General features: G+C 43.4%; 1 protein-coding gene across 2 annotated transcripts in view; it reads left to right on the top strand.

Annotated features, from left to right (window-relative positions):
* MMUT (methylmalonyl-CoA mutase) overlaps positions 1 to 27870 on the top strand; it is a 37382-nt gene that overhangs the window by 243 nt on the left and 9269 nt on the right. The window contains exons 2-9 of one of the 2 annotated variants that reach the window (XM_074991379.1): positions 1424 to 1844; positions 5661 to 6028; positions 6839 to 6996; positions 10671 to 10842; positions 13191 to 13439; positions 14629 to 14740; positions 16951 to 17066; positions 19519 to 19634. In XM_074991379.1, coding sequence (XP_074847480.1) covers positions 1466 to 1844; positions 5661 to 6028; positions 6839 to 6996; positions 10671 to 10842; positions 13191 to 13439; positions 14629 to 14740; positions 16951 to 17066; positions 19519 to 19634 — 1670 coding nt within the window. In that variant the 5' untranslated portion in view covers positions 1424 to 1465. The remainder of the gene's footprint in view (positions 1 to 1423; positions 1845 to 5660; positions 6029 to 6838; positions 6997 to 10670; positions 10843 to 13190; positions 13440 to 14628; positions 14741 to 16950; positions 17067 to 19518; positions 19635 to 27870) is intronic. The other variant, XM_074991380.1, reaches the window with a different exon arrangement.

Here is a 27870-nt window from a genome sequence, read left to right as displayed (position 1 = left end):
CAGCGCGACGTCCCCATGGCGGCTGTCCAGGCCACTGTCGCTCTGCTCGCCCGGGGCAGGGTCCCCAGGGTTCCCCCCCCCACACACACCTCTTTGGCGCTGCGTGTTGTGCGGTTGGACGTTGGCAACTCTCGCAACGCCCCGCCCCCTCGCGTCGCGCGCTGTTCCCTGGCCGGGGGTTGGGGTGCAGGCTGTATGGGGAGGCGCGGGGGAGAGGGTTCTGGGCTGGGGCAGGACTGCAGCCGGGTGAGGACACCGGCGGGGGCTGGGAGAGGGAGATCCTTGTGTTTGCAGGTGCCCCCCCCCCGAAGCTCCCACTGGTCATGATTCCTCGCCAACGGCAGCTGTAGAGCTGGATCTTGGGGTGCGGGCAGTGCGTGGAGCTTCCCTGGATCTAGGGGCGGCAGGAGCCTGGCAGCTACTTCCGGAAGTCACATGGGTTCAGGGTGGGTTGGGAGCCTCAGTGTGTCTTAACCTTGCCTTTGCGGAGCCAGTTGGAGGCACTGGGGTCTTTTTTCAGTAAGGTGTTCGGTCAAAACCGGATGCCTGGCCACTCTGCCTCATCTGTACCAAGAGAGTGGGACAGTCAGTGACCTTCCCAACATCTGAGAAGGCACCACAGTCCCTTTCGCCAGGGCACCTCCTTGTTAACTCAAGTTTCATTTGTGATTCGCTGTCACCCGCAATTCCTTTTCTGTGCTGCGGCTGCCTGGCCAGCTGCTCCCCTTTCCATAGTTGCACATTTGATTTTCTTTCCAAAGTGCAGTGCTTTGTTTGTCTTTCTTGAATTTTCTTTGGCTGGTTTCAGAGCAATTCTCCAGTGCTCTGGGGTGATCTGGTAGTTAAGGAATGAGATGGATGACACCCAGGGCTGTAATGTGTGGGCATGAATAGGTGAGTCTTGATGGAATATCGTACCTAGATTACATTTGTTTTAGCTGATGTTAGTTAAGTTCTCTTCAGGTTCCTATACCTGTGCCATACCATTCCTATACCATTGTACCACATTTTTTAGTTGAGTGTTTGCAAATGGTTAAACCAGAATAGTGGGTTCCATCCTTTATTTCTGGCAGTGATTTGCTGTTGGAATTTAGGCAAGCCACTTAACTGCTGTAACAGCAACGAAGGGTCCTGTGGCACCTTATAGACTAACAGAAAAGTTTTGAGCATGAGCTTTCGTGAGCACAGACTCACTTCATCAAATGCTGGTCTTCACATCTGATGAAGTGAGTCTGTGCTCACGAAAGCTCATGCTCAGAACTTTTCTGTTAGTCTGTAAGGTGCCACAGGACCCTTCGTTGCTGTTACAGATCCAGACTAACACGGCTACCCCTCTGATACTTAACTGCTGTGTAACTCAACTTTCCCAGCTGAGATGTTTGAGTGAAAAATAACATGGCAATGTCAAGTATTCTATTTTCAGGTTCTTCAATTCTTCTCACATTAGTGACCTACAAAGGAAGACATGTTGAGGGCCAAGGATGGGCTTCTGCACCTCTGGCCACACCATTCCAAGTGGAAGGCAGGGCTGCATTTCTCCAAGATCATGTGGTGCTCCCTTCATTGTCAACCTCTGCATCCAGAGTGGGCTGCTATGGCTAAAAAACAGCTGAAAGGCAAGAATCCAGAAGACCTGATATGGCACACCCCAGAAGGAATTGCCATCAAGCCTTTGTATTCCAAAAGGGACACAGAAGGCTTTCCTGAGGAGCTGCCAGGAGTGAAGCCTTTCACTCGGGGACCCTATCCCACAATGTATACTTACAGGCCATGGACGATCCGCCAGTATGCTGGTTTCAGTACAGTAGAGGAGAGCAACAAGTTCTACAAGGACAACATCAAGGGTAAAGCTAACCTTTTCTATATCTGCCTGAATGAAAGGCAGTAGTCTGCCTGCATTTCAGGTTCAGCCAAGCAAGATCAGTGAAGGGATCGTGGAACAATCTAGTGTTGAGTCATAGCCCTAATAGGAGAAACAAACTTGCTGTGGAAAACCTGCTAATATTTTGTCAATTTTAGTTAAACTTTTTAGTATTAGTTCATCCTGGCACTCTTGACTTAAATATTATACTGGTCATTGTAAATACATTTTAAATGTTAGGAACATGAAGTGGCTTATCTCATAAGAATGGTCATACTGGGTCAGACCAAAGGTCCATCCACCCCAGTATCCTGTCTGCTGAGAGTGTCTAATACTAGGTGTCCCAGAGGGAATGGATCGAACAGGCATTGATCACGCAGTCTCTGTCCTGCTATCCATATCCAGCTTCTAACAAACAGAGGCTAGGGACACTGTTCCTACCATCCTGGCTAATAGCCATTAATGGACCTAACCTCCATGAATTTATCTAGTTCTCTTTTTAAACCCTGTTACAGTCCTAGCCTTCACATCTTCCTCTGGCAAGGAGTTCAACAGATTGAATGTGCACTGTGTGAAGAGGAATGTCTTTTTTTTTTGTTTGGTTTGGTTTTTTTGTTTTGTTTTGTTTTGTGTTTTTGGTTACTCAGAGCATAGTAGGCAAGCCAATTTCCCAGAAATGAGATTTTCAGGTGTTTTGAGAGCAGATGTCCCAGTATTTCTTCTACATGTTAAATTGCCTAATAAATACTATTATAACTGTTGGGCTGTGTCTACGCTAGCACCCCCTTTTGAAAGGGGGATGCTAATGAGACACTTTGGGATATGCTAATGAGGTGCTGCAGTGAATATGCAGTCCCTCATTAGCATAATGGTGGCCGTGGCACTTCGAAATTGCTGCTTTCAATCGCACGTGTCTCGTCTGCAAGGTGTCCTTTTCAAAAGGACTCCGCAAACTTCGAAATTATTCCTATTTGGTTATAGGAATAAGGGGATTTCGAAGTGTGCAGGGTCCTTTCGAAAAGGACCCCGTGCAGATGAGCCGTGCGCAATAAGAAGCGGCACTTTCAAAGTGCCATGCCTGTCATTATGTGAATGAGGCACTGCACATTCATTGCAGCACCTTATTAGCGTATCCAAAGTCTCTTTAGCATCCCCCTTTCAAAAGGCGGGGTGCTAGTGTAGACATAGCCTAGATGTCAGGAGTAGTTCATCCACTTGCTGACATGGAGCCACGTGGTCTTATTTCTCCCCATACGTTTTCCTCAATGCAACCTAAACACATTTTGAGAGAGGGGGCAGTATAATTTTACCTATCAAAAAAAAGAGAAAATCACCTTAAGTAAAATGTTGTGAATAGAGCAGTTATGTTTGACAAATTGTTCTTCTGAAAGGTTTTTTTATATAAATGACCACAAACCATAGTTTTATTCCTGAGGAAGACTGGTACAAATATGTTTTTTCTGCAGTGAGAGTCTTACCCAGTGATTGGTGAATGAGTTTGTAATCATGCTTTTTAGTATTCTTCAGTCTTCCATTGATTTTTTATGTGACCTTGTGAAGTCACATGTTTTCTTCATTAAGTAGATATATTAATGCTTAACCATCTAACGGGAATGGTTAATCTTGCTTAATTGGTTTTAAATTATTTGGAAACACTGAGGCCATGTCTACACTAAGGAGGGACAAATCTTTGAAATAGCCATGCTAATGGCCATTTCCAAGAATACTAATGAGGTGCTGAAATGCATATTCAGCTCCTCATTAGTATGCTGCCATCCACGGCTCTTCAAAATTGCCGCTTTTCACTCCTGCACAGCTTGTCCAGACGGGGGTCCTTTTCGAAAAGACTCCACCAACTTTGAAATCTCCTTATTCCTATCATCAGAGAGCGAAAAGTGAGAGTGAAAAGTGGCAATTTCAAAGAGCTGCAGTCAGTGGCATGCTAATGAGGCGCTGAATATGCATTTTAGTGCTTCATTAGTAATCTTCAGAATGACCCTTAGCATGGCTATTTCAAAGATTTGTCCCTCAGGGCCTCAGTGAAAAAGCTGTATGTAATTGTACTACATGGTTTTGGAGTGATGATGGTCTCACTCTGTTCACAGTCCCAGAATTGCAGGATGTTTCTGCAAACATGATCAGCGATAGAGAAGCTGACTTCAAATTTCTATCATTGTTCTTCAGAAATAATATCGCACTGAGATTAACTGGAGGCAGTTCATAGCTCTCTGAGAACTTAATGTTGAATTTTCTACAGAAAATGCAAGTATTGGAAGAAAAGGAATCCTCTCCATACTTAGTGCTTTAACTGGAAAAGTTATGTATCCAGTTCACTGCTACTTGTACAATCCATAGGCTTTAATAATAGTTGGTATGTGGACAGTGTAAGATTCTGGATCCAAATAGCAGTTTATATAGTGGCAATGCCATTGTAACACCATTAAATTCACCAATCGTTAACTATATGGTTAGAAGTGACCACTGTGATCATCTAGTCTGGAGTCTGCAACCAAAATCGTGAGAAGAGCCATTTTTTCAGATTCAGTTATAAAATCAGTCCTTCAGGAGCCACAATGCAAGTGAATACAAGACAGTACTCAATAAATAACATCAACCCGTGCTTTTTATCACCCTATTTTAAGAACAGTGCACAAATAATGATTTGTGCCAGTTAGAAAGTTGTTACCCCCATCTCCAGGCTCTACCTGCCTCAGCCCCCAAATTCTCCCCCCATGCTGCAAACCTGCACTCTACCACCAGGCTTTACCCCCCCCCCCCATGATACAAACCCACCCCCCATCCCCAGGCTTACCCTTCCAAGCCACAAATCCGCTTCCCACCCCCAGACTTAATCGCTCTCAGTCACAACCTCCCTTCCCCCACCCCCAGGCTTAACCTCTCTGAGCCCAAACCTCTGCCCCCAGGCTTGACCCCTCAGAGTCCAACCTCCCCTCCCCTAACCCCCAGGCTTAACCCCCTCTGAGCCTTTCCCCTCACCCAGGCTTAACTCACCTCAGTGCACAATTCTGCTGCAGCTGCTGCCTCCCACCACTGGCCTCTGCGTCTTCGGTGCTGCTGTGCAGCTCTGGCAGGGGCAGGCTCATCCGCCCCTCCCTGCAGCTTTCATGCCGGCTTAGACTTCTGCCAATGTGGGCCAGCTCCCTGTCCAGCCACCGTTCTCTTCTGGGCTCCCTGCTGTGCTGTGGCTGACTGCTCAGCGGCTCCAGCTGCCGCTGCTTTAACAACGAAACTAAATTCAGTTCGTTCAACAGTGCGCAACTTGATTTCGTTTTTTGTTTAAGCAGCAGTGGCAGCAGCCTCTGGAGCTGCATGTGGAGTCAGCTCTTAGAGCTGCAGGTGGCCTCTCAGAGAGCCCTTTGTGGCTCCAGAGCCGTAGGTTGTTGACCCCGATCCAGTCTGACTTCCTGTGTAACACACATGATGTAAGTTCTGTTGTAATGTGCTGTTTCTGCTGCCCAGGGAAGCCATGGCAGTTTTACTGTATTTAGGGGCTTTTATTCCCTTGAGTCTGTGCCAGCATTTGTCCCTGAAAGCTATTTTCTCATTCTGTCACTGAAGACTCAGAGCTGCTTCAATACACATTCAGAATTAGATTATCTGTAAGGGAACTCTTTTGAATGCAAGTTTAAACTCCCCAGAAACTGACAGACCTCCAGAGAATTTTGAGGCTAGCCTGTCATACCACCAATTGTGTCAGTTGAGACCTTATGCAAAATAGTTACCATTCCTAAATGAAACCTATTGTACTGTTCCAATGCATTTGTTTTCATGAATCTAGCTGGCCAGCAGGGATTGTCAGTTGCCTTTGATCTGGCAACCCATCGTGGCTATGATTCAGACAATCCACGAGTCCGTGGTGATGTTGGAATGGCTGGAGTTGCCATTGATACTGTGGAAGACACCAAGATCCTTTTTGATGGAATTCCTTTAGAGAAGATGTCAGTTTCCATGACAATGAATGGTGCAGTCATTCCTATCTTGGCCACATTTATTGTAACTGGGGAAGAACAAGGAGTGCCTCAAGCTAAGCTTACTGGGACAATCCAGAATGATATACTCAAGGAGTTCATGGTCCGAAATACATACATTTTCCCACCAGAACCATCGATGAAGATCATTGCTGACATCTTCCAGTATACATCAGAGGTATTTTTTATTTTAGTTCACTTCTGTTATTTATGCAGTGCCCATTTGTTCACAAGACGCTTCATTCTGTAAAGTGAAAGATACCATGGCAGCTAGTAATGGTGTAGAATAGGAAGTACAAAATTTGGTATTAATCTCTATCTGTAGATAGCAGGGATTTGAGAAGGATGGGATTTAGGGAGGATGTTCATGGTACATGGGAGAAAGTTTAGCCAATGGGGAGTGGGAGACTGTTTTGTGCGTAGAGGCCAGCCTGGAAGAAGGCAAAGCAAGGAGGCAAAGGTAGATTTTGTAGCCTGGGCTAGAGTGCTGCAGTCTTGAATATAGTAAAACCCTGAGTTACGCGAGGGTTGCATTCTTTGCAACCCCCATGCAACTCAAATTTCATTTAAGTTGGAGGAAGAGGAACCCTTCCCTTCTCTTCTAAACCGCTGGGAGCCAGGTGCAGCAGCTGCCTGGTCACTTTCCAGGCTCCCGCTCTTGTCTATGGAGGTGTGATTTGATAAATTTATATAAAATAGCCAGAAGGGTGAGGGGAAGTATTACCACCCTCATAATTTTTATCTCAGTTGTGAGGACACTCACTTGGGATGTGTCAGACAACTGGTTTGAGTCCCCCCTCCAGCTGAGTGGGAAAAGGAAATATGAAAAAAATCTGCCATTTTTTCCAGTGAGTGCCTGGGCAAATGTTGAAGCTGTTCCACTGTGTCTCAGTAATGAAAGAATGGTTGGGCCAAAGTGATAGCAAGCAAGAGAGACTTCCTAAATTTCTTCGCAAATTTTTGGTTTTTTGCATTTTTGTCCGTGCAGCATATGCCAAAATTTAATTCCATTTCAATCAGTGGGTACCATATGCAAGAGGCAGGAGCTGATGCCATTTTGGAATTAGCTTATACTATAGCGGATGGATTGGAGTACTGCAGAACTGGACTCCAGGCTGGCCTTACCGTTGATGAATTTGCACCAAGGTAAGTAAAACAAGCTCATGCATACTTTGCTATCTTGCAAAAATGAATAGAGACTCTAGGTTTTAACTTCATGTTGGACTCAGACACTGCAAATTCTGCTAGTTACAAAGGTAATATTCAGGCTGTCTTTCAACTAGTTTAAGATTGCAGTGGCATGGATTGTAATCTAGAATGACAGACACTTAGGTTAATCGGCAGCTCTTGCAGCCCTGTGGTGTCTTCTAATAATTTTTTATTTTTGCCTCCTTGTAGTTAACCAACAAAACACCATTTGAAATATTTTTAAAGTTTCACATAACTGAAGTCATGCCTAGGTATCAGTTTTCTTTAATAATAATTTGTGTTGGCTCCAGGGAATTTGTTAAAATCTAGGTGCTGTCAGACTGGCACCAGAATTACAATTCCCCATAACTGCAAATTAAGAAAAATTACAAATAGAGATGTTACTGTAGATCAACCAGTCTATGCCATGACTAAAGTATCCCATAGCAAACTAATTTAACACTTGAATTTAATCGAAAGGCCCAGAAGAAGCATATTAGTATATTCTAATGACTTCCGTTAACTCTAATGGGAGTTAGACCCTCCCTGAAGTGGGAAGTAGACTCTTAAACCTCTGGATAGGAGATTCTGAAGGCTGAATGAACTCAAAAATTAATAGCAAAACAATTTTTAAGGACATCAGAAGCAGGAGGCTTGCAAAACAATTGATTAGGGCTACTGGATGATTGGGATGCTATAGAAGTGCTTATGGAAGACAAGGCCATTGTGGAGGAGCTAACTGAATATTTTTTCATCACTTTTCACTATAGATGGCACAGAGGTCATGCCCACACCTAAGCCATTCCTTTTAAGTAGTAAATCTGAGGAACTGTCCCAAATTGAGAATCAGGTGTTATTCACACAGAAGTTCTGGAGGAACTCAAATGTGAAATTGTAGAGCTACTAACTATGCTATTGCTTAAATTGGCCTTTGTACTAGAGGACTGGAGGAGAGCTCCTCTGGCTCTGATTTATTTGTTTAGTTATTTTAAGAATAACTCCAAAGGCAATCCTGACAATTATATATAGGTCAATTAGCCTGACTTCCATACCAGGCAGATTGGTCAGGCATGGTTTCCCTTTACAAATGCTGACTTTTCTATACCATATCATGTTAATCTGTGTGTCTGATAATTGTGTTCTTTATTACAACGTTAACCAGTCTATTAGAATTCTTCGGTGATCAGCAAATGTGAACCAATGTAGTCCAGTGGACATATATAATACTTCCAGAAAGCCTTTTACAAGGTCCTTTGCCAAAGGCTCTTAGGCAAACTAAGCAATCATGGGACAAGAAGGAAGGTCATCTCATGGATAAGTAACTAGTGAAAAAGTGTGAGAGGAATAAATGGTCAGTTTTCACAGTGGAGAAGGAGAAATAGCAGGGTTCCTCAATTATCTATACTGAGACCAGTGTTGTTCAACATTTTCATAAGTTATCTAGAAAGAAGATAGGACAATCCTCACTTAGGAGTTCGTTGGTTGGATAATTTCACCTACTGGCCCAGGGTAAGGCTAGTGATCTGTAGGAGGGCTATCAGCAGGGGACCCCGTGGCTCTAATCCAGGACTATTTGAGGACTGTCAGCAGTCTGACAATAGAGCCTGCTTAAGGCTGCCCTTGCTAGATCATTTCCTACTCCCCGCACTCCTCTGTGACATTTGCGAAGTAATTGTCCAGTTTAAGGTGATGCTTCATACCACAAGGCATCTGCTGGTGGCAGCATGCAGCCGAAGTAGCTCCCTTTCTCCTCCATGTCTTATGGCCCACCCTGCTGGGCCATCTCAGACTAAAGGTTTTCCTTATTGGGATAGTCCAAATAAAAAATAAAGGAAATTAACAAAGTCCAGAGTTCATATGAGAGGGGGAGTGTTTCCCTCTCTGGCTGACTCTGTCATGCACCCCGCTTCCCCTCAGGAGGGGACCTTTGGGCAGTTGTGCTCTTCCCTGTTCTGCCCCAAAAACAAGCTGTTTGCCTGTCTTAATCCCTATTTTTTTTCTCCAACTGGAGCATATCCTACAGGTGTAATGAGGAAAGGCAGGGTGGCCCAGATTAGCTCCTTAATCCCATGTTGCTCAGAGTGGGGTTTGTGCATCTCATCACAGAGTGATAGAATAGAGAGTTGGCAGAGTTTGCAAACCATGTAAAATTACTCATGACAATTAAATTCAAAGCTGAAGAATTACAAAGGGGTGTCGCAAAACTGGAAGAGTGGACAATAAAATGACACATGAAAATCACTGTTGATAAATGCAAAGTAATGTACATTGGAAAACAATCCCAACTATACAAGCAAGTATGATGGGGTCTAAATTAATTATCATACAAGAAGGAACTTGGACTCGTTATCGGTAATTTTCTGAAAATGTGTTTGGTGTGCAGTAGCAGTGAAGCTTAAAAATGCTAGGCGCTGTTAGTAAAAAGAGAGAGAAAACAGAAAATAGCATAATGTGTCTACAAATCCATGGTACGCTATACTTTGAATACTCTGAAAGAGATATTAGAATAGGAAAAATACAGAGAAGGGCAACAAAAATTGTTGGGGGTTTGGAACAGCTTCCATATGAGCAAAAATTAAAAAGACTAGAATAGTTCTGGTTAGAAAACAGATTTTAGAGGCCAGAGAAACTTATGAAGGTCTGTGATGTCATGAAGGGTGTGAAGAAAGTGAATAAGGAAATGTTATTTGCTCTTTCACATAACATAAGAACCAGGGGTCATTCAGGCTACATCTACACTAGCCCCAAACTTCGAAATTGCCACGCAAATGACCATTTCGAAGTTTACTAATGAAGCGCTGAAATGCATATTCAGCGCTTCATTAGCATGCGGGCGGCCGCGGCACTTCGAAATTGATGCGCCTCGCCGCCGCGCGGCTCGTCCCGACGGGGCTCCTTTTCGAAAGGACCCCGCCTACTTCGAAGTCCCCTTATTCCCATCAGCTCATGGGGAATAAGGGGACTTCGAAGTAGGCGGGGTCCTTTCGAAAAGGAGCCCCGTCGGGACGAGCCGCGCGGCGGCGAGGCGCATCAATTTCGAAGTGCCGCGGCCGCCCGCATGCTAATGAAGCGCTGAATATGCATTTCAGCGCTTCATTAGTAAACTTCGAAATGGCCATTTGCGTGGCCATTTTGAAGTTTGGGGCTAGTGTAGACACGGCCTCAGTGACATTAATATGTGGCAGATCTGAAACGAACAAAAGGAAATGCTGCTTTGCATAACGCACAATCACATTCAGCACATGGAACTGGTTGCCAGGGTGTGTTGTGAATGCCAAAAGTGTAACTGTTCCAACAAAGAATTCAATAATTTAATGGAGAATAAGACTTTCAGTGCCTGTTAGCAAAGATTGTCAGGGATGCAGTCCCATACTCTGGGTATTCTTAGACCTCTAACTGCCAGAAGCTGAGATTGAGTGACGAGATGGATCACTTGATATTTCCATGTTAAGGTACTCCTGAAGCATCTGGCACTGGCCACTGTTAGAGGCAAGGATATTGGGCTGGATGGATCATTGGTCTGAGGCAGTATGATTGTTCTTCTTCCTTGATGTAATAGAGAATTCTGGGAACTACCTTTATTGTTAATTGTTCTATATAATTAAAATGCTGGACATGTGCTCTTATTACAGATTGTCTTTCTTCTGGGGAATTGGTATGAACTTCTACATGGAAATAGCTAAGCTAAGAGCTGGGCGAAGGCTTTGGGCTCAATTAATAGAGAAAATGTTTCAGCCCAAGGACCCCAAATCTCTTCTTCTACGAGCTCATTGTCAGACCTCAGGGTGGTCCCTTACTGAGCAGGTTGGATTTTGAATTTTAAATGATTGTCTATAAATGTGATCATCTTAGAACTAAATCTGTTCTACTGATTCATGCACACTAATATGCCTGACAGTCTAATGCTTTGTTAACACAAGCAGTCTAGAGGCTCTAATAGCTTTGGCATTCTGTGATGTCCTCATCTATGTGCTGCAGAAGATGACTTTGACTAAGTTAAAAGAGATCAAATTAAAACATTTAGACTATGTCTACACTGGTGCCTCCCTTTCTAAAGGGGCATATAAATGCCACGGATTGAAAATGGAAAGGAGGTGCTAGTTTGCATATTTAGTGCCTTATTTGCATAATGACAAGCACTTGCCATTCTGGGAGAGCGCCTTTCAAAATGCAAAACAGCTGTGTAGATGGGGTTCCTTCAAAAGGAAGCCCCTCTTTCAAAAGTAGCTTTCTTCCTAATTTTTTTGCTGCTTTACAAACCTTTCCCATGACCTGATTTGCCCAGTAATGTCTGTTTATGAATGGGCAGAATGTAAGGGCTTTTATCTAAATAAGGTGGCTGCTACAGCATAAATTAGATTGGCTTTTAAAATTATACCTGTCCCAAGTTCATGTAAGCCAAATTATAGTAAGGTAGTGATACTGAGGTGACTGCTTTTTTACACTGGCAAGACCATTTTTGCACTGGTTTAAGTATATCACTTTAAAAAAAAAAAAAAAAAAAACCTTCAATTTTCTTGTGTGAACAAGCCTGAAGAGAGGTTTTTGTGCCCTGAAGGTGGCCATAGAAATTTCATATTTGTTACGTATGAGAAATGTACAGACTTTCACCTGCAGCAGATACTGTGTGGAAATAAATGACTTAATGAGCAAATAAATTAATCCTAATCTTAGTGTGCATGTTTTGGTCTGGCCTTTCCTAATTGCTTTCCATCATGTCATTCTCCCTTAATTAGTTATTTAGTCTTTCCAGTCCCACATGCTAAAGAAAGGAATTCATTTTTTATAATTTTGTCTACATCTAGTCACTGTACTGTCATCTCAGCTCACCTCAGTTGTGTGTATTATCTGTCAAGATGTATAGCTGTGCCTGATTTTAAATGTTATGAAAGTAGAGCTTTATAAACTAAACTAAGAAAATTTATTGTCACTTAGTCTATAGTATTTATATAATGCTAATTTTTATTTTCAGAAGTTAGAGTTCCTTTTATCCATCATACTAATATGATCATTCTGTGGCAGCTAATTTAACACAGTCTGATGAAAATCATGTTGTTACTTTTCCAAATGAAAAACTAACATTGCCTTTTTTGAGATATGGAAAAATGTATTCCCCATCTAAATTATTACTCTAAACAAAATGAAAAAGTGATATTTAGATTAAAAACCTTCAGTGGGTTCGAAAGCTGGCAAATAGAGTAGTTCCTTGAATTATGGGAGGGTTACGTTCCCACACACCTGCACATAACTCAAATTTCGCGTAAGTCAAGGGGAGTGTTTTCCCCAGCGGAACACATGTTCTGCAGCTGGGGAAGCAGCAGGGGCACCTAGCTTCTTTTGAAATGGAAGTCTTGGTTTTGGGGGAGGCAGTTGGGGAGGGTTAAGCCTGACAGTGGGTTGGGGCTGTGGGAGAGGTGCAGGGGGGTTAAGCCTGGGGTGGGTTAGGGCTGCAGGGAGTGCGGGGGGTGAAGTTGAGCTGGAGCCATGTGGGGAGGGGGAGTCAGACCTGCAGTGGTTGAGCCAGGGCCAGGGGAAGCCGGATTTTGAGTTGCACTTAAATCGCTTTAATGCGAGTTAAGTGCAACTTGAAATCATGTGTTTTGAAGGATTATTGTAGTAAGAGAGAACTTGTAGAATAGAAAACTGGGGATTCCTTAGATATTTTTTCCAGCTTTTTCTGACATTGTGGATGACCTTGCACAAATAATTTATTTTTTTCTGTAATGTACGTGTAACAATATAGTGGTTTTATTAACTGATCGAAAGCAGTGGCAAACAGTGAATCGACCTAGAAATGAGAAATAGGTTTATCACATATAAATTATCAGCCCTAATGAGCTGCCATGAGCAATTAGAAGGATTTTGTTTTAGTTACGTTTCTAGTTTAAATGGCGGATGCCTTTATAATTTGTCATGTTTGTTTATAAAGCCTCATTATCGTCTTCCAGTAGAGGATTCCTTATATCTAGCAACTTTGTTTCATGTACATTGCTGCTTTTTTTTCTTTTTTTAAATTTGTTGTTTTTTGGAGAGTATACATTTTTATGATTCACTTCGTATACCAAAAATCAAAATATTTGTTTGAAGATAAAATAACCATCTCAGTTCAATGGCACCCCCTTCATACTTCAGAGATTTCCTTTTGCTTTTAGGATCCCTACAACAATGTTATCCGTACTGCAATTGAAGCAATGGCAGCAGTGTTTGGAGGTACTCAGTCTTTGCATACAAATTCATTTGATGAAGCCTTGGGTTTGCCTACAGTGAAAAGTGCTCGCATTGCTCGGAATACCCAGATTATTATACAGGAGGAGTCTGGTATTCCTAAAGTGGCAGATCCATGGGGAGGGTCTTATTTGATGGAATCCCTTACCAACGACCTCTGTGAGGCGGCTTTAAAGGTCAGTTGTGCAATTTTTTTAATTACAGTTTTTAGTTAAGAAACACCTTTTTAATTGCTGTTTGGTATGATAGATTCTCTGGAGTGAATGGTGTATTGCATTTATTTTTAAATTCGCTACCACCAAAGTCCAAATCCAGCGAAGCACTTAAACATGGGTATAGCTTTAAGCAGGATTTAGTCCCACTTAAATCAAAGGGACTACTCACTGCTTAAAGTTACACACGTATAAGTGGTTTGTTAAGCTAAGGCTTAGAGTAATGCCATATGTATTTGTAATTAAACACATTCTAAGGCTATGTCTACATTACAGTGATCTTTCAGAAGAAGTTCTTGTAGAAGATGTCTTATGAAAAAATTTCTTTTGAAACAGCGTATTCATACACGAAAAAGTGGATCAAAAAATCGATCCACTCTTTCGCTAGAGAGCGTCCACAAAGCCACTGCTCTTTTGAAAGAATGAGCCAGGGCTCAAGAAATCTGGCACCATAAGGACTGATCTTTTGGTGGGGGGCGGGGCACCTACACACTTATTTTTTTTCCCCTGAAAGAATATGTCAGAAAAAGGCACTCTTTGTCATCTGGGAGAGGACGAGGGTTGCCGGAAAAACTGACTTTTGTGTGTAAGATCCCCTTCTTATCTGAGGAAGTAGGTCTTACCCATCAAAGCTCATGGCTTAATAAATTTCTTCTAAGGTGCAACAGGAGTGCTAGTTATTTACTTAGATTAGTTCTGTTTATGTCAGTTCAACTACTACTCACATGAATAAAGTTACATATTTATACATGTGCAGGTTTGAGATTTAAACCTTAATTCTGCAGTTGTCTTCTATGAGTTCATCATGTACAGAGCTCCTTTAAAGCCAGTGTGGCCCTGCACAGTATGACCACAGAGAGTTAGTTGCAGGATGTAGCACTCTGTACCTTTCAGGAGTGAGTGTGAAGGAATAGGAAACATGTTTTTTAATTGTTTTGTAAAATACCATGCATTAGTACTGTTTTTAATTTCTGTGTGTATAGTGAGAGAGCCAAATTATACAAATATAGGTAGCTAGAATCCGTTTTTAATTTAAAGCATGAGAGTTTTAGGTATGTGCTGATAAGGATTTAAATAATACTGGATTTTAAAAAGTTAATTTCATGACTCTTTCTACTAGCCATGCTCTTAATTTGCTCGTTTTCTTTCTTAGCTTATTAATGAGATTGAAGAAATGGGTGGAATGGCTAAAGCTGTAGCTGAGGGAATTCCCAAACTCCGGATTGAAGAATGTGCTGCCCGAAGACAAGCCAGGATCGATTCTGGTAAGGGCAGGGAGTGAGGGAGATTAAAGGTAGTTAACTCCAGAGAGAGTGGTTTTAAAATATTGCAATATTTGTTTCTAGATCTGAGCTTTAAATAGTGCGTTAATTCATTTTCACTTCCTAAACAAGGCATAATGGAATTAAATCAATAAGAGGGGTAGTTTTAGGTTAAATATTTGGGTATGTCTACACAGTAAAGCTATTCTGGAATAGTTTAGTCCCAAATTGTTATTCCAAAATAAACTCTTCCAGATTAATGTCTACACTCCAGGAAAGCCCTGGAATAAGCAAAACTTATTTCAAAATCGTATGTCTACATGCAGTAGAGCCTGTTTCGAATTAGAGCCCCTGAAGGTACTGCTTCCCAGGACTGTAATCTGAAATACTATGTCTATGCATCAGAATTATTTTGGATTAAGCTATTCCATAATACTTTTTTTATACCTGCAATGTAAACTTCCCAAGAAGGGAAGTGAAATAATCTTCCATAAGAAATGGTGAAAAACTAATTGCTTGACACATTTAAAATTAGGTTAGACAAAGCCATGGACGATATGGGGAAGGAATATCCAACGATGATTTGCAATGAGATTGCCTGAGTTCTGTAATAGTGTATGTTCAAATCATGGCTATTGAAGTAAAATATGTATGATCACCAGCAGATATAATTGAATGTGGTTGCAAAAATTTCTCTCTGAGCCCTGAACAACTTTTGTGTCTCTTAACAATGGCCAAGCTCCCATTGACCTGGATTGGAGCAGGTCCATCTTTTTTGTTATGTTTACTTTCCATTGTCTTTTTTCCCTCCCAAGATTAATTTATTTTTAAATGGCTGAATTCTTTCAGGTAATGTGAGACATAGTGGACTTTGGAAACACAAGCTGTTATTAAAATCTGTTCAACTAAAAATAGAATGTTTAATTTAACTTTCTTATAGAATGTTAAATTATTTGATCATACAGTGTAGTTTTTGAGAAAACTGACATTTATTTAAAGGTTTTTTAAAATTTGTCAAGGATTAGGAATCTTGATCTAGAGATGAAAATTTCTATACTCATCATTCTTAGTCATACAGTCCTCTGATCCTTTTTCCAATTTTGAAAAACCCCTTCTCTCTACGTACTAAAATTGTTCATAATCATCATAAGTGCACAGCTGTTACAGGCAAAATCTAGGCATCTTGTGGATGTCTAGAAAGCGTTCACATGCATTGTTGGCCACAGTCTGAGAACTTCTGCTCACTGGTAATTTAAGATGTATGTAGAAGTTGGCAACGTGACCTAAAGGTTGTAGTGAACTTGTGACGTTTCATTGCTACACATTTCTTGCAAATACCAATTTGAATGAATAGAATCATAGAAATGTAGTGCTGAAAGGGACCTTGGGATTGTCTGGGCATCTCCCCACATAAAGACAGGGCTAAGTATACCCAGACCATCCCTTAAAAGCTAATGTTTGTCTAGCCTGTTCTTAAATACCCCCACTATCTCCACACCCCATGTAAGTTATTCAGTGTTTAAATATTCTGTATAGTTTGAAATCTCTGTTGCTGCAAACTAAGATTACCTTTTGTTTTACTCTTGGTGAACTTGGAGAAAAATTGATTACTGTCCCCTTTACAACAATCTTTGCCATTTTTAAGACTTACCAGGTCCCCTTCAGTCTTGTCTTTTTTAGACTAAAATGTGTCCAGTTCTTTCAACCTTTTCTCCTCATTTTTGCTTTCCATTGTGTTGTAGGTGTCTCTCTCCAAGTTTTTCACGCTTTAAAAAAAAATGTGGTGCCCCAAACTGGACACTACCCAAGCTAGGGCCACACAAATGCTGAGGGTAACAGTTACTTTCCATGTCTTACATACAGGCCTCTGTCATTAATGATAGTTAATAAAGTAAGTAGATATCATTCTGACTGCATGTAGATTTAGGGAGAAAGAACACGCCATTTTTACATGTTACTTTTCAGTATATAAATCAGTCAGATGTTCTTACCTTTGATTATATCTTTATAATAAAATGTAACAGTGGTAAACTTCCTTGAGAGAGAAGGTTTAAATGCTTTGGAAGGTTGTAGTCTCTAAAAAGACAGTATTGCATTTAAAACATCTAACAAGCAGTTACTTGGTTACATAAAATACTGTAACGTTTCAAAAAATAGCTCAGTAGTTTGTGAATATAGTCTAAATTCTTGATCTTTGTGTGGGAAATCAACAGGTTCTGAAGTAATTGTTGGAGTAAACAAGTATCAGTTAGAAAAAGAAGAGACAGTTGAAGTTTTAGCTATTGACAATAGTTCAGTCCGAATCAAGCAGATTGAGAAGCTCAAAAAGGTAGGTAGTACGTTTTTGAAAATGCAGATTTTTGTATTTTAAATAGCTGTGTATGAAATTGTCTTCAGTGGGTTTGCTGGTTGCCAAAAAAAATGCATTTTAAGAGCAATAACACTGTTCTTGAATTCAGCGATCTAGAAGTCAACTGTAGGACTTCATTTTTTTCCTCTGAGGCTGATTTTTGAAATCTAGAGTATTTGCATTTTTTATTGTTATTCTCCTTATTTATTTAGATTAAACAAAAATTAATCCTGAGTTAAAATTAGACCAGGGTTCTGTTCATCAAGAAGGAGACAATATAGGGGATCTTTGGCCTTTTATCATTGGTTGCTTGTGTTCAAATAAATGAAAGAAATGAGTTTGGTCTCATCGTGACCTCTGCTGGATATTGTCAGGATGACAAAAGAAAAAAATCAGTTTGGTATAATTAGTAGTCTCTGCACCACGGAGTTTTGACAGAAGAGTAGATATTTTGCAGGACACTGGTGAAGTGCATTGAGACTGAATTGTGGAAACACTTATAATTTAGCGTAGGTAGATGATGATTTCCCAGATCTGTTGTTAATTTGAACGGAGATTTACTAGATTGTAAGCTCTGTGGGGGACTTACTTTTTGTGAGGTGTATGCGGTTGCTGTCACAATGGAGCTTCGAGACAATAGTTTAATACAAACACTAACGAGCGTGTAAGGAAAGTACTCAAATAAATACAGCCAAAACCAATGTGGCTGGGGCAGCAAACCAGTGGCACCAGTGAGGTAGTACAGAAGCAAGGCCAGGGACTAAATGGAAAGAAACAGGAAGACTATACTTTTTCCATTAATTTTGTCTGTGCTACTGTATATTAATTCTCTTCCTATGACTCTTCCCTTCGTGGCCCATCATCATACTCACACTTCTTTATTTAAAAACAAAAACAAACAAACAAAAAAAAAACCACCTTAACATTCGGGGCATCTTAAAATGGCCCTTTTGTGTTGAACAGCAGAGCAGGCACATTTTGTCTAATGCCCAGATATTTATATATCAAGAATACTTTGTTGCAGTCAGATGGTTAAAACAATATATAGTTTTAAATAAAAAGCCAAAAGTATAAATTGCAGACGGTAACAGACGAGACTTTTAAAGTCATGACTGTACTAATGCTGGAGGTGAAGTCTAAGGTGCCTGAAACACTGTGTTCAGCAGATTCATCTTCTTCACTATCAAATTCCCTGTTTTATATGGACTAGTGGTTTGTGTTAATTAGTACTTATTTAAAGCTTCTCTATGGTAGAATATCTTCAAAATGTGTCATTGTCTAATCTGCTTCATTTTTTGATTGTTTGATTGGGGCAGAATATTTCTCACCCTCACTTTTTGGGTTATTGAGCATATTATTCTAAAGGTCCATTCAGCATATTATTTTAAAGGCTTGTTTCTTATTCTTACCTCTGTTTCTGCAGTTGTAACATTATTTTTCTCTTACTCTAAATGTTTAATGTAAAATGAAAAGTTATGTCTGTACTGATCATAAGATAATCATGTTGTGGTTGATCTTCTGGAGTTCGAGTTTTTGACGCGTGTCAGGATGTGGCAAAACTGATCTCTCTAGGCTCGGCCATCGACCCAGGTACTCCGTGCTATTGCATGGAGTAAGGGATGTCAGCACGAGCCCAAAGAGCCCCAGTCAGCACTAGGACAGAAAGTTGATTCTGATACGTCGATTCTAACTACACTAATGGAATGGCTAGAATTGCATAACTGAGATCAACTTTGTTCCCTAGTGCAGATCTAGCCTTAGAGCAATTTTCATTTGGTTTCCTTGTATCCACCTTACTTAATGGAGAATCATTTACCACAAACATGTACTTTGTGCGGTTACTGGAATTGATTTTTCCCCCCATCCCCCACACACAATGCTTGATTCTAAATATTTAGGCCAAGATTTTCTTAAGAGCGGTACCTAATGTTAGGCTCCTAAATCTATAGAGACCTTTGTGTAAAGATAGCTAGATTTTTTTTTCTGAAGTGCTGAGAACAAAAGCAGCTCTCTGTCTATATTTTTATGTACCTACCTATTTACTTAGAAGCTTAGCTTTAGGTATCTCATTATGAAAATCTTTTGCCTAACAAAATTTCTTATACATTATAAAATAAAATACTCTATAGCAGACATTAACAGAGAAAATTCTAGAAAATGTAAAACTAACCTTACCATATCTTCAAACTAGCATTGTAGCAAGGGAAGGAAGAGCAGGTGGACAGAATAAGTAATGATGTTACCCCTTTTTGAAATATCTGGCTTCTTCTGGGTAATCTTTAATGTTCCTGATCTCAGCATGAGAGCTGTATTCTTATTTGATTCAAATACAGGCATCTTAGACCAGGGAGCCTTTCCTGGCTCATATTGGAATTCCTGATTATCTTTAGTTGCTTACTGAAACTGAGTGTTTTTCCCTCCTTCATCTAAGGTGAAAGCTAGCAGAGATGAAGCAGCAGCCCAGCAGCGCCTCGCTGCTCTAACTGAATGTGCTGCCACAGGTCAAGGCAACCTATTGGCACTCGCCGTGGAAGCAGCACGCGCCAGGTAGGGTAAGGAACGCTATTATAGAGAACTTAGAAGTTGACAGTTTCACTTTGTTTCTGTCAGTTTCTCAGTAACTCTTCAATATGTGGGCTGCCATATTTAATGTCACAGATCAATATACTATTTTGACTTTTAAGGAGCAAATAAAAGGAATAAAAAAAATCCTTAACCACAAAGGGATGTGTTTGAGGTCCTGAAGGGTGTTACTCTTCACTGTGGTTTGGTTGTGTAAGCCAAATACAAATACTTTCTTCCATCTCTTAAAACTATGTTTAATTTCTGTTCAAATATAATATGGGGAATAAATTTTCCCCTAAAACATTGCTATCACACAAATTCTGTTTACAGTTCAAGCTTTTATCAGTTTCATACTATAATCAAGTTTATTTCTGTGATGTGCTGCTCTGCAGTTTTACAGGTCAGAGAGCATGAAAAGTGAGAAGTGAAAAGAGACATAGAAAAACGTAATTGCAGTCTGCTCTTTCCTCCTCCTTTACGCCAAATGTTGGTGTGAAGACATTTCTGACTAATGTGGAAGACTTGTATCTACTGTATTCAAAGCACTTGCTGTCTTTGTTTCAAAGAGTAAAGCATCTTCTCTACTCATCAGACACATCTGCCCTCATCAAAGCCACCTTAACAATTTAAGTTGTGTTTGCACTCCAATTAAAAAAACCGCACTGCGTTGAGTTTCAGAGCCTGAATCAGCTGGCTTGGGCTCATGGGGCTCAGACCATGGAGCTAAAAATAGCAGTGTATATATTCAGGCTTAGGCTAGAGCCCAGGATCTGAAAACACTTCCCATCATGGGGTCTCAAAGTTCAGACTTCAGCTTAGGCCCCAGTGTCTGCAATTTTTTTACAGCACAGCAGCCTTAGCTCAAGTCATCTGCAGCCTTGCTACAGACCTTTTATTACAGGGTAGCCATACCTCTAGTTGCAATTTCAAACTGAGTTTTGGTCTTTGGACTTTCTCCCTTTTCTCATGTGCTTCTGGAGGTTTGTAATGCAGGTACACATGAAAAAAACCAGCAAAATGAAAATCTTCCTGAATAATGTTAATGGGCCAGAACTGAGCAAACTCAAACTGAATCTCCTATCTGCATCCTTAGAGCATGTCTGTAGTCTTCCATTTTCACTCTGATTCTACCACTACATCATCCACAAGTGTTACTGATCTCTCTTTGAAAGAAGAGAGGTTGTCATAACTCCTTCTGGACCTAATCATCACACTCTTGGAGTTGGAAATGCTACTGGAAGGTAATGTTGGAGCTCACAGGAGTTAATATCATCATGATAATTCTCAGTTAGTTCTTTGTATCTCACTTATGGCTATAGTATTCCTGTCCTAAAGCACTGTGCTGTTGAGCCCAACTGCGCTGACTATATGGAAACATGGACATATGTTTATAGGAAAGTAGATTGTCAATCTCTTATTAAGATATCATCATCATCATCATCATCAATAACCATGGGCTCAGCGCCCATTGGCGTCTGATGCCTCTCTCACTATTTCCTTTCATCTTTCCCTGTCCAGTGCGGAGTGGCTTAGTTTCTGTAGACTAGCTCCACACCAATCTACTACATCATCTAGCCATTCTCTGTGGGGTCTGCCTCTCCTATTCAAACCGTCCACTATGCCAAATACCAGGTCTTGATTTTTCATTCATTGTTCATTCTGCAAATATGCCCAAATAGTTGTCACTTCTGTTTTATAACCTTCTGCAGCAGGTTCTCTTTTGGCTGTATCTTTCTATATAATTCCTCATTGGTGACCTTCTGCATCCATTCTATTCTTTGAATCTTTCTATAACAAATCCTTTTGAACACCAATGTTCTTCTCTTCAAATCTTTCGTTATCACGCATGTCTCACATCTGTGCAACATGCTGCTGAATACACACGTTTTCGAGACACTCAGCTTCGTTCTTAAGCTAATTGCTTTGCTTTTCCAGACCTTATCCATTGTCTTCAAACTCGCTCTTGCTTTCACTATTCTAGTCACTATTTCCTTTTTACAATCTAGATCATATGTTATGTTGCTCCCCAGATATGTGAACTTCTCTACATTTTCTAGTTCAATACCATCAACACTGATCTTCCTTCCTATTTCCTTATCTCCAAATACCATTGTTTTTGTTTTATCGATGTTCATAATCAGTCCGTACTGCTTCCCTTCCTCATTTAACACCTGCACCATTTTCGCTAGCTTCTCCTCATCTTCTTCAATGATAACTATATCATCTGCGAACCTCAAGTTGTTAATTCTTTTCCTATGCACAGATATCCCTTCTACCTCTTCCTTGATCTTGTCCATCGTTCTCTCTAGATGTGCAATGAAGATACTTGGGGATATTGGATCTCCTTGTCTTGTACCTCTACTTGTTTTAAACCAACTTCCCAACTCCGTGTATGTTCTCACTGTTGCCTCCGCGTTGTCACTGATATCCTTCAACAACCGTATCAGTCTGCTATCTGCTCCATATGACTCCAACACCGCCCAAGTCACTTTCTGATATATACTTTCAAATGCCTTCTGAAGATTGACAAAGCAAGTGTATACGTTCTTGTTCTTTCATTGAGCTTTTTCTGCTATCAGTCTTAGTGCCAATATCTGCTGTATGGTACTTATGTCTTTTCTGAACCCTGCTTGCTCGTCTGCTATATGTTCTTCTATCTGCCATCTCTCAGTATCATCATCAGCACCTTGCCTAAATGACTCGTTAGGGCGATTGTTCTGTAGTTCTTACAAGCCAGTGTGCTTTCTTTCTTGGGTATTGTCACTAGCACAGATCTTGTCCATTCCTTAGGCGCCTTCCCTTCTTTTCATGCTATATGACATATTCGGTGTATTTCCTGAATCACGCTTTCTCTGCCGTATTTGATCATCTCTCCCGTGATCTTATCATTTCCAGGGCTCTTGTTGTTCTTTAGTCGTTTCACTGCTTTTTCTACTTCCTCCTTCGAAATATCAGTCTCGCTCTCAATGCTCGGTGGAGATATGTCTTTCAGTTCTTCAATCAGTCCCTCTGAGACACTCAGGTCCAACTGTGCTTTGTTTAGATCGGTGCACTATCTCATCCCTCACTACACAACCTTCTCCCTTTTCATGAGCACTTCTTCATTCTCATCTTTGATCACCATCTGCTTCAGTTGCTATTTCCTATTAATATTCCTAATTGTCTTACACATCTTCCTGGTCTTACATTTGCCGTAATACCACTCTATATCTTCACATTGCTTCTCTAACCATTTCTCTTTGTCCTTTCTGGCTGCTTTCCTTACCTCATTGCATTTCACCCTATAGTGCTGTTCTGCCATCTCAGAAACATCTCTTCTAATCTTCAACAGTCTCTTCTGTTCAACCAACTTCAGTGTCTCCTGGGTAATCCACTTTTTATTGATCTTTTCTTCTTCTGGAACAGTCTGCTCAATTGCCTCTCCTATAGCGATGGGTATCCCTGCAACTCTCTTATCTAGGTATTTTTCTGTGGTGATATTCTTAATCTTCTCATTGAGCGTTGTACTGTATGCATTCCCTGTTTGTTCCTCACCTAACCTTGCCGCGTCTATTCTTTTCTTAAACTCTGTCTTACGGGTTTTTTTTTAGTTTTATCTTGATGTTTGCGATCACTAGACTGCTCTGAGTCTACATCTGCTCCTTCAAAAGTTTGGCACTGCTGGACTGATGTTATCCATCATCTTCTTATCAAAATCATATCTGTCATATTTTTGGGCTTCCTATCATTCAGTCGCCACATCCACTTCCTACAGTTCTTTTGTTGGAATTTTGTGTTGCAGATCACCATCTCATGCTCCGTAGCAAACTCTAGTAGTTTCTCACCTCGTTCGTTTTTTTTTCCTCCATATCTAAACCTTCTTCTTCGAGTGTCCCCGTGGGTGCTCCACCATAGGTGATGGCTTGGCCGGCGCCGCAGATCGGATCTTCCAAGCAGTTTCTGCCGGACCGCGCATGCGCCGGCGCGCGCCGCTCCCTGGCGCGCTCCTGGCCATGTGCGCGATCCGGTCCCCGCCAGTTCCTCTCAACCGCCGTCGGCTGCAGACGGAATCCGACTAGGCTAAAGCCACATAGCGTATTCAACGACTTTATTTGTTTTCTCTTTAAAGTTTTTCAGTTCTTTAGGCTACCATAAGTAACCGGTTGTTATTTTGTAAAAAAAAAAAAAAAAAACAAACAAACAACAAACAAGCTACGGAGGGACAGCTCAAGCCAGTCCCAGTAACAAGCGCCGGAGGCCGGGAGCTAGGGCCATCAGCCCTCCTGCGGAGGCAGGCCATCGGACGGGGAAACAGCACAAAGAAGTGCTAAGTACCCACAAACAAACTCAAAGACTCACCAACAATGTCCTCCTCAGGCTTTAAAAAATGTGAGTCCTGCGGAGAGGCGATGCCAGTGTCCGATGGGCACAGTCTATGCATAAGGTGCCTGGGGGAGTCCCATGTGGCACAAAAATGCGCCTTCTGTGCAAAATTAACGACCAGAGCACGGAGAGACAGGGAGATGAGAATTAAACTGCTGCTTCTTGACAAGGCCCTCCAGCCAGACGTGCCGGAGCGGCCGCAGCAGGAGGGACCCTCCGGGGCCCTTAGAAGGAAAGCTGCCTCCCTCACTCCATCAGCGCAAAAACGGAGGAAAGTTTCTCCAACCCGATCCCTGCCGGCAGCAACAGTGAGCGGGACGGGAGGAGCGAGCAGCCCCCAGCCGCAGCAACAGCTGATCGGCGGCGGCACGGAGAGCCACGTGGAAGCGGCTCAGCCTCCGATGATCAGCCAGCCGCCCCGCACCGCAGGCAGGGCGGCGGCTAAGCAAGCGCCGGTACCAGCGGCACCGCAGGCAGCGGCACCGACCCCCGGGGAACCGGCGGTGCAGAGCGCGCAGGCACGTAGCCTGCAGGCGCAGAAGGACTCCGCACGTGCGGCACCGCCTTCGAGCGTGCCTAGCACGGTGCCGACGGGGCCGGGATCCCCCGCCCATCAGGGGGCGGAGTTACCTCCCTTAGGGAGGGGGAAGGCTGCACACAAGAGGAGGCACTGCAGCCCCTCTCCAGACAGGGCTGTGGAGCTCTTTTCTCACAGCCCTCCGCTCATGTTGCAGACTCCAACCAGAAGGCAGGGGCCCCCCCCTAGCCTACCCGGAGCCCCCTTCTCCTTTCCTGCAATCAGCCTCCCCATGGCTGGCACCACCCTCGCCCTTGCTGGGATTTGAATCGCTGGACTATTATGCAAAATCGCTCTCTCCAGTGTCTCGACGATCCCCCTCTCCCAGACACACAGGGTACGTGCAAAGGGAATGGTCAAGGTCACCTTCCCAGGAACAGTGCCTATACTGCCATGGTCGTCCCTACCACGCGGGGCATGGACACCATCGGCAATCTACCAGGGAAAGATCCCCACATACTACCTCGTACCCCCGAGGGCAATCGCGATCGGGGACGGAGACTCAGGCATCCCAGGGGGGACTGGCCGTGGACCCACGAGATTTTCCCTCGCAAACCTCCAGCGAGAGGGCGCACCATCACCATCAAGAACCGGAAGGGTCCAAAGAAATGTACCCCAGCGGTTCCTCGTTTTCCTCCCCGGATGAGGCCACGGCCTTAGGGGACGTCCATCCCAAGGACGATCTCAAACAGTTTCAGGAGCTGTTTAAGAGGGTAGCTTTCACGCAAGGCATCCAGACAGCACAAGTGCAAGAGAAACATCATAAGCTCCTTAAAAATTTGAGCTCCCCGGCCTCCTCCAGAGTAGCAATCCCGCTTGATGAAGCGATCTTGGAGTCCGCCACTACCATATGGCAGACCCCGGCAACTATTCCGCCTGTCCAAAAGAGAGCGGATAAGAAATACTTCGTGCCGGTGAAGGGCATGGAGTTCTTGTTTAGCCACCCCCAGCCAAACTCCTTGGTGGTGGAGTCCTCGCAGCAAAGATTAAAAACATCTCAATTTAAAACGGGGAACGGACAAAGATGCCAAGAAGCTAGAGCTGTTCGGCAGAAAGGTCTACTCCTCCTCCACCTTAACCTTGCGAATGGCAAATTATGCAGCGCACTTGGCAAACCATAATTTCGACAACTATGCCAGATTAACTTCCCTCATGGACTCGCTTCCAGAGGACAAAAAGCCGGTCCTCAAGGCCATAGTGCAAGAGGGCTACGCGGCTGCGAGGATGGAAGTTCAGATTGGTTTGGACGTTGCGGACACGGCAGCACGTTCCACAGCAACTGCAGTGGTGATGCGACGGGAGTCCTGGCTCCAGACCTCGGGCATACCGAGAGATCTGCAGGCGAAGATAATCGACCTTCCCTTCGACTTGCAGAAGCTGTTTGCTGAATCAACTGACTCGGTCCTTCATTCCAGTAAAGATTCAAGAGCCACACTCAGGACCCTGGGGATTTACACCCCTCCATACTCAAAGAAAAGGTACTACCCACAGCAAAGGCGGTACCAATCCCAGCAACAGCGCCCCCAGTATCACAGGGGTTACGAGCAAGGGCGGCATCAGCAGCACCAGCAGTACAGAACCCCCAGGCGACGCTCACAACAGGGCCGTCCGTCCTCGGGGCGGGGCCAAAGGCCACAAGTTTGACATACAAATCCAGGGCTGCGCCATCACCACCATTGCACAAGATCATCCGAAACGACTTTTTCACCATCGCCTCCGACCATTCTACGACCAGTGGCAAAGGATCACCACAGACAAATGGGTGCTGGAGATCATAGCCACGGGGTACGCCATCCCCTTCCAGTCGCTCCCGCCGCCGCGACCCCCGCCCAAGCCCCACCCCCAGGAGGCCTCCCATGTAGCCAGGCTCAGGCAGGAGGTGGCCCACCTAGAGTTCATAGGGGCGGTGGAAAAGGTGCCGGAGCAACTGCAAGGGAAAGGGTTCTACTCTCGGTATTTCCTGACGGAGAAAAAGACAGGAGGCTGGAGGCCCATCTTAGACCTTCGTGGCCTCAACAGGTATCTGCGCAAGCAACGCTTTCGGATGATCACTATTGCCTCCATCCTTACAGCACTGGACGATGGAGACTGGTTCGCAGCCCTCGATCTACAAGACGCGTACTTCCACATAACCATTCATCCGGCTCACCGACGTTTTCTCCGGTTCATGGTGGGCAACGAACACTTCCAATACAAGGTCCTACCGTTTGGCCTTTCCTCGGCCCCCAGAGTCTTCACCAAGACCTTGGCAGTGGTGTCAGCCCACCTGCACAGACAGGGGGTGTTTATTTTCCCGTATCTGGACGACTGCCTGCTCAAAGGGACCTCGAAAAGGGAGGTTCTCCACATGATACGCGTCACAGCAAACACGTTCTCCTCACTTGGCCTGGTTATCAATCTGGCAAAATCAAAGATAGACCCCTCACAGGACATAGAGTTCATAGGGGCTCGCATAAACTCGGTCTCGGCGAGAGTATACCTACCAGAGGCTCGCTTTCGAGCCATCGGTTCCCTCGTGCAGGTCATCACCTTCAGCCCTACGGTGCCGGTCTTGACGTGCTTGCAGCTGCTGGGCCACATGGCAGCGGCTACGTTTGTGGTACAGAACGCCAGGTTGCACATGCGCAGCATGCAACACTGGCTGGCAAGTGTATACAAGCCGGCAGTACACACCGTTCACAGGGTGGTGTCGCCCTCACCTGGGGTGCGCGAATCCCTGCAATGGTGGGTAAACCCCGGGAACTTGCTAACAGGGGTACCCTTCCATCAGCCGCAAATATCGGTTTTCCTCACTACGGATGCCTCCCTCATGGGGTGGGGAGCGCACATGGGCGAAGAGGTGGCTCAAGGACTGTGGTCACCCACGGAACAGTCTCTACATATCAATGTTCTAGAGCTCAGAGCAGTGTTCAACGCCTGCAAACACTTTTGAGACCGTATACAAGGCAAAGTCGTCGGGATCAGTACAGACAATACCTCCACCATGTTTTACATAAACAGGCAAGGAGGAGCTCGATCCCGTACCTTATGCGCGGAAGCAATCCGCCTATGGAACTGGTGCATCGCCCACGATATAATCCTGAGAGCCTCCTACTTGCCGGGCGCGCACAACGTGAAGGCAGACCAGTTGAGCAGACGTTTTGCGCTCACCCACGAGTGGCAGATCCGTCCCGATCTACTACGGCCGATTTTCCACGCATGGGGGTTTCCCCAAATAGATCTGTTTGCCACTCAGCACAACAAACAGTGCCCACGATTCTCCTCCAGAGCAGGGCTGGG

Source organism: Carettochelys insculpta, chromosome 3, assembly GCF_033958435.1.
Source record: "Carettochelys insculpta isolate YL-2023 chromosome 3, ASM3395843v1, whole genome shotgun sequence".
NCBI classification, from domain to species: domain Eukaryota; kingdom Metazoa; phylum Chordata; order Testudines; family Carettochelyidae; genus Carettochelys; species Carettochelys insculpta.
Note: the sequence above shows the minus strand (reverse complement) of the source record. Positions and strands in the feature narration are given on the sequence as shown.